The sequence below is a fragment of the Lutra lutra genome, chromosome 9 (genome assembly GCF_902655055.1).
Source record: "Lutra lutra chromosome 9, mLutLut1.2, whole genome shotgun sequence".
NCBI lineage: Eukaryota > Metazoa > Chordata > Mammalia > Carnivora > Mustelidae > Lutra > Lutra lutra.
In genome coordinates this window covers 132,449,429-132,461,441 of record NC_062286.1, presented here as the reverse complement: position 1 = coordinate 132,461,441, position 12,013 = coordinate 132,449,429, and the positions used below count along the sequence as shown (strand labels likewise).

Sequence of the window (12,013 nt, the reverse complement as noted above, 5' to 3'; positions counted from 1 at the left end):
GAACGGAATATGCTGTGATAGGATGAAATCTCTTATGGAAAAGGGGTAGAAAAAGGTGGGTATATTGTGAGGTTTTTTAATTTGTTTGTTTCCTGTTTTGTTGAGCTAGGATTGACATACAACATTGTACAAGTTTAAGGCCTACAGCATCATCACTTGACTTACTTATATTGTGAAATGAGCACCAAAATAAGTTTAGTTAACATCCCTGTTCTTTTTGTTTTTTTTTTAAGATTTTATTTATTTATTTGACAGAGATCACAAGTAGGCAGAGAGGCAGGCAGAGAGAGAGGAGGAAGCAGGCTCCCCGCCGAGCAGAGAGCCCAATGCAGGGCTCCATCCCAGGACCCCGGGATCATGACCTGAGCTGAAGGCAGAGGCTTTAACCCACTGAGCCACCCAGGCGCCCCAACATCCCTGTTTTGTTTTGTTTTTTAAAGATTTTATTTTTATTTATTTGTCAGAGAGAGAGAGCGAGCACAGGCAGACAGAGTGGCAGGCAGAGGCAGAGGGAGAAGCAGGCTCCCCACAGAGCAAGGAGCCCGATGTGGAACTCGATCCCAGGACGCTGGGATCATGACCTGAGCCGAAGGCAGCGGCTTAACCAACTGAGCCACCCAGGAGTCCCCCAACATCCCTGTTTTTTAAGAATGTAGGAACACGTATAGATTTTTGCTTCTGAGGAGGCTGAGGTGGTATGAAAATGCCCACTGGAACTCTCGGAGAAGCTTGCTTGCTTGCTTACTTTCTTTCTTTCTTTCTTTTTTTCACCAGATGCATGTATTATTCCCCCTCCACTATTAAAAATAAAACACATTTTAAAAGAAAAGTGACCCTTCATGGGACCTTAGATCTCTGAGTCTGGTGCTTCTCATACAAGAGGGAATTGGGGGCAGTTAAACAGAGCTAAATTAAATATTTAGCTTAGCTAAATATTCTGGAACATTCAATTTACCGGATTATTTGGGAAGGGCCTGTTTTCTTTGAATATTGCTTTGGGGGGGGGAGTCACAGAGATTTTAAAGAATCACAGAGTCTAATGCAAAAATCTAATATATCTCAAAGGGAAAACACAAGACTTTAAAGATACGTCCCTCTCTGGACTGTGCCCCCAGGTTCCTGGGGAACAAATAGGCTTCTGAGGAAAAACTTGAGAGGTACTCTAGTCTGAGCCCCTCGTTTTACAGATGGGGAGACTGAGGTGCAGAGGTAGACAGGGCCTTGGCTAAGGCCACGCAGCCTCGGAGGTCTGGGATTTGAAACTAGTGCCATTTCTAGTTACACGGGCCTGGCTGTTCTGAATCACAGCACTGAGTCATTACACTGGGGCTGATGATACCTTAGAATAACGGCAAGAATGAAGCAAGCATGACCTACGAAGCCACTACCAGTACCAAGTGTATTCTGTGGTTTTTTTTTTGTTTTGTTTTTAAAGTTTTTATTTATTTGAGAGAGAGAGCATGAAAGGGGTGAGGGGCAGAAGGAGAAGCCAGCTCCCTGATGAGCAGAGGGCCTGATGTGGGACTTGATCCTGGGACTCCAGGATCATGACCTGAGCCGAAGGCAGTTGCTTAACCAACTGAGCCACCCAGGTGCCCTATTCTGTGTTTTTATATCCTCCTGATAATCCCATGAGCTAGGTTGCTTCCATTTTATAGATGGGAAAACTGAGCCTCAGAGATCCAAATTATTTACACGACATCATCTTTCTAGGAAGGAACAGCGCTAGGATTTCTATCTGGGTCTCCCTGGCTGTGAACTCTGTGTTGTTTATTTCACAAGCTACTAGTTCCTAATTATAGAAACAGTATGTGAATATATTTTCCATGGACTAATAATTTGCTAACGTTCATTAGTTCATTTAATAATATAGCTACTGTTTACTAGGCCTATGCCTGGCATCGCTCTCTGTGCTTTATAGGTTAACACATTCAATTCCTGCATAACCCTTTGCATGGGAACTCAAGCTATCCCTGTTTACTTGAGTTGAGAGGTGGGGTGGATTTTTGTTGTTGTTGAATCGTAAGAGTTCTTTATATATTTTGGATACTGTACCCTTATCAAATCCATGATCTGCAAATATTTTCCCTCCTTCTACTGATTGTCTTTTCATACTGCATTGCTTTCTAAAGTCATCCTTAAAAGCTGTGTTGACAGTGATATTCAAGGTGTGTAGAGTGCGTGTCAGACCTTAAAGAATGCCAGTCATTTCCAAATCTGTGTTACATTTCTCTGCTTTCTTTAGCTTTTTCATCAGATAATTCTTCTAAGCAGCCAGACTGAGCATCAACTAGGGCCACTTCAACACTTCCTATACCCTCCATTCACCTGCTGAAACCCTCTGCGTGCCCGGGTCCCACCCCCCGAGGTTCTGGCAAGATTGTTCTGTGGTGGGACCTGGGCATCCAGAGATTTCAAAGCTCTGGGGTGATTCTCCAGGACCCCCAAAGTTAAGAAACACAGAGAGATAATGTAGTTGGTGAACAGTTGGTCTCATTGCTTTAAATTGAGAAGTATATCACCTGAAAGGTGAGAAGTGTATCACTTGTAAGGTGTATCTCCTGAAAGGGTCTAGAGGTTCAAGGACAGCCTACGGGGCAGAGTATTTGAAAATGTAACTAAGATGCTTAAAATATGTGCATAGTTTAATATAAGTTGAGCCTACATTTTCTACCCTTTCAAATGCCCTGTAACACACAGCCCAGTTTAGAACCATTGGGTAGATGGGTCTTCCTGAGACACTGCTTTGTGGTTCCAAACAGCCAGTGAGAAATTCCTAGTGCCTGGGAATCCTATAACAATCCAGAGCAACATCCGCTTTTCCGAAGGGCGATTTCGGAAGAACCCAGTCTTTCATTTGCATACACACATGTAAATACAGCATCGTCTTGTAGCGTTCACACAGCGTATGCGTAGTAAGCACCCAGCTTCACACCCTTGGCAGTCTGCCCTTGTGGACCCATCTGGATCTGTTCATGGTTTCCACCACCACCACGGCCCTCCAGAGCGTGCCCCACCCGTGTTTGTTTCATGGTCACCGCCAACTGGCGATCCGCAGGCCAAAGCTGACCTTCCGAGATGCTTTTGTGGCCGCGTCGTGATGCACAGTTCTTGCTCAGACAGTAACCTGAAAAAATGGGAAGATTCCATATGAACATCTGGAGTTTTATCATCTTCTGAAAACTTAGCCTCCCTGGCCATGCTGGGCCAGGTTTCTCCATCAGGCCGGTGGGGCCAAGAAGAGACACCCCGCCTTCTCCTGTTCCCCATGGCCCCTTCTTGGCCCTCCTCTCTCATTTATCTATCTTCCCTGCCTTCCCTGGAGGTAGTTGAGTGTGAGACCCCAAACCCATCTGTCCCCACCTGATGGCAGTAAGATTATTTCCCAGTGTCTCCTGAATGCCGCCGTGCTGAGTCTGCTCATAGGGTCCCCCCCATGAGCACAGGCTGGCGTTGCTCTGGGGTTGGAGCCTGGGAAGGGAGAATGCTGCCTGTGTTCCCTGTTCCTTCCCCTGCGGCGTAAGAAGCACCATTCACCTAAGGCATACTGATGGGGCGTCGACTGCGGGCCCGGTGCTAGAGACACAGAGACGAGTAGTACCGACCAAGCCCTTCACTCCTGTCCACCGGGGCCAGGGAGACAGAGAATAACAGCTCAGCATTTCAAGGCCTTCCCTGGCGCCTCTTCCCCCATCCCCGAGAAGTGACACCCAGCAGACCCTTGACCTCATGGGACATCAGGCTGGGTAGCCCTGGACTGGGCTGGGGGGAGATCCGTAACCTCCAGCCTCTGTGCTCTGGCCCCATAGGGGACAAGGACCACGCGTGCCGAGTCAAAGGTCGCCTATGGAAGCTGCTGTCCCCGGCCAGGCTGGCCACACGGGCCCAGCGGAGCAGCTGGCTGGAGAGTTACCTGCAGTACCTGGAGGAGACAGGCGCGTCCGAGGACATGCAGGCCCGGGCCATGGTGCTACAGCTCTGGGCCACACAGGTGGGTGTGGGCGTGTGAGCGGGGCCGCGCAGGTGTGGCTGCGCCTGTGAGCACCTGTGTGTGCTGTCAGGCACACGTGTGTGTGTGTGTGTGTACCCGTGCGCATACATATATGTGTGCATTTGTGAACGTTTGTCCACATGAGTGTGGGTGTGGGTGTGTGACCACAGACCCAGCCGTCAGTTCCCTGACTTTCTAGACTGCCAGACCGTTAGCACCAATAGGATGGGTCATTCAGTGTTCAGTTTGGGTTTTAGTTGGTCAAACTGGGAGAAAAGCTGTGCGACTAGTTTAATAAAGACTTACATACACTTCACCTTGATTTCCCCGTTTTGAACATTTTATCGCATGTGTTCTCTCTCCCCCCCCTCCTCCTTCTCCCCCCACCCCCGTCCTACTGTGATTATTTTACTGAACCATTTGCGAATAAGTTGCAGACATCATGGCTCTTTATCCCTCATTACTTGAGCACACGTTCCTGGGAGCAAGAATTTTTCCTTCCAGAACCCAGTACAATGATCACATTCAGGACAATTAACCCAGATTCAGGATCGTTAGTTAATAGACAGTCCCTCTTCCTGTTTTGCTAGTTGTCCCAGTAATGTCCTTTATGGCTCATCTTGGTCCGATGGCCAATGCGGGATCACATGGTACATTTAGTCATTCTGTCTTTTGAGTTTTTTTCAATATGGAACAGTTCCTGTGCCTTTCATTGTTTTTCATGACCTTGACATTTTTGGAGTATGCAGAACAGTCATTTTGAAGAATTATGTAAAATTCCTTTGAGTACTTCCCATAGGCCTCAAAGACCTGCTTCTGTTGCTTATGTTTTTGCTGGCTGTGGGGGTGGGGCAGACAGTCAAGGAAACACATATAGGGTGATTTTAGATGTGAATATGCGGGGTGTAAATGGAGTCATGAATAGAGATCCTGCAGTCTCCTGTAGCCAAGGGAGTGGGTGAGGACTCTCTGAATGAGGAGATGTCTGGCTGGTAAGAAAGAGCTAAAGTTGGGAGCTTGGGAGGGAGGTGGGAGTAGAGCCCTCCAGTGGGGGAACCACAAGTGCAAAGGCCCTGAGGTTGTCTCATACCCAGTGTTTGAGCAACAGCAAGGAGTTGAGTGTAGCTGAAGCAGAGCAGGAAGGGGTGGTGCTGGGAGTGAAGGAGGAGATCATGGAGGGCTTATGGGTCCCAGTAAGTAAGGATTTGGGATATTTCTCTGGGTGAGATTGGGAGTCCTGGGAGTGTTCTAAGCAGAGGAGGGACAGGATCTGAGAGCAAAGGCAGAAGCAGGGACACCAATAAGGAGACAGTGGTGGTAGGACTAGGTGGTGGTCGTGAAGGTGATGAGGATTCTGGAAACAGAGAAGACAGCGCCAATGGATGTGGTAAAGGACCAGATACTGGGGAGAGAGTGGGGATCAGGATCTCGAGGCCTGGTTCCTGCTCTCTCCTGGACCCCGGAGTCCCGTTCCTTCTCTCGGCCCCTCCTCACAGGGACAGCTGCACAGACTGACGTTTCCGGGTAATTCCCTTCCCATCGACTTGCAACTTATTTTTAGTTTTCTCTCAGAGCCATTAACTGTCCTTGCAGGCAAAGGCTGGCAAGGGGCAAGGGCTGGGTTTAATCAGCAGTTGGGGCCCCATTAGTGCCTAATAACATATTGATGGGCAGAGACTTGGAGTTCCAAAGTGCCCCCAGCATCCCTTGCCGAATGACCTCTGTCAGCAGAACTGGACACTGGCTTGGGGGCTTGAGTGGCAGAAAGTCTGGGGAAGAGCCTTTGGCGGGGCCAGGAGAACTGAGCAGGACTTGGGGACAGGACATACTCTGACTCGGAGCCATTGGCAGCGTGCAGAATCCAGGCAGGTGGGAAGACACTTTGAGAGCCTGAGTCTTGACAAGAGGGCCAAGATGCTGAGTAGCCCAGTGGTTTCAGGCACAGGCTCTGTGAGCACCCTGCCTGGATTCGAATCCTGACTTTGCCACTCCCTGGCAAACCAGTCACTTAAGTTGTTGGTGCCTCAGTTTACTCAACTGTAAAACAAAAATGGTAGTCCCTTCCTCAAGGCTCTATGGTGAGGAGGAGAGGAAGGGATGATACAAAGCCTGGAACTGTGCTTGGAGATAGCTAGAGCTCAGGAGACACATTCAACAGATACTTAGTGAGGTCCCACTGTGTGTCAGTGGGGAAATTCTAGAAGCTGGGGATAGAGCAGTAAGCAGTCCAGAGATCCCTGCTCTTATGGAGCCGATATTCTGGGGAGAGAACAACTGATAAACAAGTAGGCATATTAAAATACAGTCAAGTTCTGCAGAGAAAGGATAAAGCAGGGGAGGGACTAGCAGAGGGGAGTGAGGGAAGGCTGCTTTATATAGGGTGGGCGAGGAAGGCCTCACCAAGAAGATGACATCTGAACAGAAACTCAAAGGGAGGGATGTGAGGGAGCCATATAGATACATAGGATGAGGGTATCTGAGCTGGGGACACAGCAAGTGCAAAGGCCCTGAGGCGGGGATGAAGATGATGAGAGAGATAGCAGGTGCCAGCCCATGCAGGGCCCTGCTTTGACTCTAAGAAAGGAATTCTTAGAGGGCTCGGAAGAGGAGCAACATGGCCTGCCATCTGCTTTAGGGAGATCATTCTGGCTACATTCCTAAGAATTGGCTGTAGTGGAGAAGGGGAAGCAGGGAGACTAGAGATAAGGCCACTGCAGTATCCAGGCAAGAGATGATGGTGCTGGACCAGGGTAGGCCCAGAGGACGAGTACATGCATTCTGGACTCCCTTCCGGGTAGAGCCAACAGGATTTGCTGTTGGACGGGACATTGAGAGGGGGCACCAACGAGGACTCCTCCAGGTTTGGGTCTGATTAACAGGAAGGATGAAGATGCTGTGAACAGATGAGCAAGATTGTGAAAGGGGCAAGTCTGGGGGTAGAAAATTCAGAGGGTTGATTTTGGGTGTGCTGAGCTCGAAACGGAGAACTGAGTGGGCGGTAGGGAGGTACACCTCGAGTAAAGAAGAATCTGGAGTTCAGGGTTAAGGTCCAGGAGGGAGATGTGCATTTGGGAGTTGGCAGTGTAGGGGTGACTGGAGACAGTGGGGGCTTGGGTGGATGGAGGAGGCCCTGGGCCTCTCCAGCTGTGGGGGTCAGGAAGATGTGGGGGAGCCCACACAGGAGGCTGAGGAGGAGAGGCAGGGGGCTGGGAGGGGAGCCAGGAGGGAGGCCACCCAGAGGCCAGGTGCAGAAAGAGTTCCGCAAGGTGGCAGAATGGTATAACTATGATTCCTGGTGTCCGATCAGAGTGAAGTCAGGAGGAATAATAGAGGGGCCAGGGAAGCTTCCAGCATCCAGGGCCCTAAAGGGCCACATACTGGACTGAGATCCAAGGTCCAGGACTCTAAGGGAACGGGTGGGCAGAGAGAGGAGTTCATGAAGGTCTGCCCACCAGGCCCACGGCAGTCCGGGCTCCCCTCCCAGCTCTGAGACTTTGGGCAATGGGCAATCTTGTTGACCCTAAAAAAAATATTTTTTAATCATAAAAAAATGAAAAGAAAGATCGTCTATGATCTCCCAGCCTTCAGCTCTGCTTTCTTCTGCAGCGGCTCCAACCCCAGATGGGCTTCCCCAGCTGTGGCAACAAAGGTCCCCGTGGCTCCTGGCTGTTGGGCAGCCCCTGTGGAGGAGGGCCTCTCCTTCCCTGGGATTCTTGCAGAAATCCCAACTGTGGTGCTCACTGGCCCAGCCGGGGTCACATGTCCCCTCTGAGGGCATCGCTCCCAGTGGCCCAGCCCAGGTCCCATGGCCACAGCTGAGGTCTAGGGAGGTGGGTCAGCCCCAGATGACCAAAGTGAAGTAGAGGTAGTTCTTTGAAGGAAAATGGGGCTGTTACCCACAGGCAAGGGGGGAATGCCGGGCAGGCAGGGCTGCAGGTGTCCCCACTCCGACTGACTGATGAGGTGGCCACAAAGTGGCACTCGGGAGTCTCCCGGAGCTGCGCTCTGCACACTTTGAGCGCCCCCTGGAGGCCAGCTACCGCCATTCACAGAAAAAGTAGAGCGGAGGACAGGTGCTCCTGGGTGAATGGACTTTGGCTGCAGGGGTAAGGGATGAGGCCAGATGGACATGTCCTCTTGGGGAAACTGAGGCAAGGCCCTATGGGAGACTCAGCTTCCAGGATAGTGAATTCAAGATCTCTTGTAGCAGTGTGACCACACGCACACATGCACATTCACATGTCTGTGCAGCGGGAGGAAGGCAGCCTTCGCCACCTCCCTAAGTTGCCACAGCTTCTTCCTGAAAGCAGAGATCACTGAGCAGCCTCCTGTTCCCCTCCTACTTCGTAATCAATCAGCAGGGGCCCCCACCAGACTGTCTGGGTGAGATAAAATGGCCTTTGCACTGAGTTAACCCAAGGCTGAATTATTTATCATCTACCCTCCCCTGGCTATTTAAGTGATGGACAGCAAGTGACCTTGCCTGTGTCTGCTGGACCTGAGATCCCCCTTGCTCTCGAACAGGGTGGGGGAGGGTGAAGAAGGGTGCCGGGAGGAGAAACCCCTTCTGAGCCCCTAGTCTGTGCCCGGCGTGTGAAAGTTGCTTGTATCCAGTCTCAGGCCCCTTGTGGACACCCCAGGAGTGAGCATGTTATCCCCTTTTTACCAAGAGAGAGGGTTTTTTGTTTTGTTTTTAAGATTTATTTATTCATTTATTTTAGAGAGCTGGGAGGGGAGGGACAGAGGGAGAGCAAGAGAGAGGTTTTTTGTTTTTTGTTTTTTAAGATTTTATTTATTTATTTGACAGGGAGAGATCACAAGTAGGCAGAGAGGCAGGCAGAGAGAGAGGGAGAAGCAGGCTCCCCGCTGAGCAGAGAACCTAATGCAGGGCTCGATCCCAGGACCCTGCAATCCTGACCTGAGCTAAAGGCAAAGGCTTAACCCACTGAGCCACCCAGCGCCCCAGGAGACAGTCTTAAGCAGACTCCACACTGAGTGCAGAGCTCGACGTGGGGGGGCTCAATCTAATGACCCTGGGGTCATCATGACCTGAGCCAAAATCAAGAGTTGGATGCTTAGCCAACTGCACCACCCAGGTGCCCCTCAAGGAGGTTCTGAGACCCAGAGAGGGAAGAGACTCATCCGGAATCATAGAAAGGGGGCAGTTGGGATTTGAACCCAGCTCTGTCTGGTCCAGCCCAGAGTTCTGCCAGCCCACCTCCTGGGCTGCTGTGGGACATAGACATTTATTTGACAGATGCCATTGAGCCCCTACTATGTGCTGGGCCATGAGCAGAGACTAGGGAGTGCGTAGTTTTCCTTTCCATGGCAAAGGGTGAAAATGGTCCCTGCTTGAAGGGAGGACTGAGTGAGGAAACGTGGTACCTCCTTGTTAAGGAATTCACAGCTAAAGAAAAAAAGCAGAATTTGTGTCCCCATTGTCGATGCTCTGGCGCTCTTGTTTACTACGTTGTTCTGAATGTTTTCTTCTGTGATGAAGATCACCCAGTTTTTAAAATCCACATTTTTAATGTTACTTAATATGGTGTCATGAGCCTTCCTCCTGGTCATTGCAGATCACTATAAAAATACTTATTTTTGTTTTGCTTAAAAGTGCTGTACCCAGGAGCACCTGGGTGACTCAGGTAGTGAAGTGTCGTCTGGCTCTCTATTCTGGCTCAGGTCATGATCTCAGGATCGTGAGACTGAGCCCCATGGCGGGTTCCGTGCTCAGCGGGGAGTTTGCTTGAGATTCTCTCTGTCCCTCTGGCCCTCCCTCATTTCTTTCTCTAAAAAAAAAATAATAATTTTTTTTTAGTTTAAAAAAGTACTGCATCCATTAAAAAAAAAGTCAAACAGTTTAAAAAGACAGATGCGGTGGAAATCAGTACCTGCCCCCCATCCTTCCCACTTCTGTCCCAGAGGCTCCTTGAAGAGCTGGTCTGTGCTTCTTCATATGATCCCTCATGAAACGTACCCACAAGTGGGAGCACGGGGAAGCCGCCTTCCCCATCACGCTTCTGTGCACCTCAGCTACGGTCCCGTCAGTACACACACCGATGCAAAGCCAGCTGCCTTTTAACGACGTCCTGTATCACCATCAGGAGGACCGATCATCCTTTATCTCATCGATCTATTGATAGACATCGAGATTGCTTCCAATCTTTTGTTGTTACGTCAGCACTGTGATCAGTATCCTCGTGCAAATGTCCTTTTGTCTGCATGCGATTATGCGTGTAATAGAGTCACCAGGGAAACATGGTATGTAATGACTGTTAACGTTATCGAGATGGGACGGTGGACACACTCTTTCCCCCCCGCAGCCGAGGTGAATTGCTGTTCCACCCGTGCCTGGAGCTCGTTTCCGGGAACCCCACACACATCGTAGCCACATGCTAAATACCTGAATATTAAAACATTCAGCTAAGGCTGAAGTCTTGGAGCAAGAAATTTTATCCATTTTCCTGATTATTAAACTATTGGGAATTTTTATGTTCAAGAAATTACGGGCTCTCGCTGTCCCCCTTGATTATGGCTTCCTTGCTTCACACACAACACTCAGATATTTGAAAGTAGATGTCCGGATGTGACGTCACTTGGCTGTTGTGTGTACCAGCCAGCCACAAAAACCCAGTGGCATACGCCGCTGAGCACTCACTTAGCTCCTGTGTCTGTGGGTCTGCTGGGAGTCAGCTGTTCTCCACTGGGCTCAGCTGGACCGCCGGCTCTGCCCCGTGAGTCCCGCGTCCTCCTTGCGGGACCAGCAAGCCAGCCGGGCAGGTGGAAACACACAAGGTCTCTCAAGACCTAGACTTCCTGCTGGTGCTCTGTCAATTCTGCTTCATTCTGTTGGCCAAAGCGAGTCACTGATTCACGGTGACTGGGAGGAAGTGCTAAGTCCCTGGCGAGGGGCATGGGTACAGGGAAGGGCAGAGTACTGTGGCTGAGGATGCCGTTATCCTCAGATGTTAGCCACAGTCTTAGGGGATACGCCTGGTTCCTACTTCTGACACTGGTTCACCAATTAGCTATGAAGATTACCTGTGTGAGCTCAGATCAATGAGTTTGCTCAAGGTCAAGGATGCCAAGAATAGCCCTGAGGTCGACATTGGGCTACACCAAAGCCCCAGAGCATATTTGGGCCACGGCCTGAGCCGAAGATAAACATGAGTCATGCCTAGATGTTTGGCAGGCATGGGAATCTCCGTGCCTTGGCCTGGGCTGTGTTTGTGGCACAGACCGGTCAGCTGTCGCCCCAGGCCTGCCTTCTTGGTGGTATAACGGGCTCCTTCTCATTGCAGGGGAATATGGGTCCTGCTGCCTTCTGGCTTCTGCTCTTCCTCCTCAAGAATCCTGAGGCCCTGGTGGCTGTTCGTGGAGAGCTCGAGCAGCTCCTCTCCAGAGCAGAGCAGCCCATTTCACAGATGACTACCCTCCCCCAGAAGGTTTTGGACAGCATGCCTGTGCTTGGTGAGAGAAGCAGACCCTCCAAATTAGCCCCAAAGACTCGGTCATTGTGGGCACGCTAAGCCCTTCCCAGCACGGACTCCCACTGTCCGGAGTCCATTGGCGTCCTCTGACCTAGGGTCCCCCTAGACCTCCTATCTTCTTATACCTGGCATCTCTGTGCCCTTCTCTCAGCTGCTCAGGACTCATGGACTCAGTCAATCTGTGTGGTTGCTATTGGCAGAAAACCTCACTTAAACTGGCTGAAGCAGAGGAAGTACTTTTTTTGAGGGCGTTAACTAGAAAGTTCAGAAGATAGCTAGCTTCAGGCACAGGTGGACCCAGGCACTTTAACAGAGCTCAGTACTCCCTCTCAGCCCTGCTCTGCTAGGTTGGCTCCAGTCTCGGGCCTGCGGAGGGTGGGAGGGTACACTTCTCTGCAACAATGGTACCCAAAGTCCCAGGAATTTATCTTTGAGTTATATGTCCACCTGAACCAAGTCCAACCCAAATTTTAAAAAATTGGGGTTGCTTGGATTGGCCAATTACACACAGCCCTTGGAATTGGGAGTAAAG

The 12,013-nt window shown here is 50.3% G+C and overlaps 1 protein-coding gene across 3 annotated transcripts in view; it reads left to right on the top strand.

The window, feature by feature from the left end:
• The window catches only part of PTGIS (prostaglandin I2 synthase), a 42,127-nt gene that overhangs the window by 22,277 nt on the left and 7,837 nt on the right, over positions 1-12,013 (top strand). For all 3 annotated transcript variants that reach the window (XM_047745755.1, XM_047745756.1, XM_047745754.1), the window contains exons 6-7: positions 3,810-3,991; positions 11,293-11,461. In XM_047745755.1, coding sequence (XP_047601711.1) covers positions 3,810-3,991; positions 11,293-11,461 — 351 coding nt within the window. The remainder of the gene's footprint in view (positions 1-3,809; positions 3,992-11,292; positions 11,462-12,013) is intronic.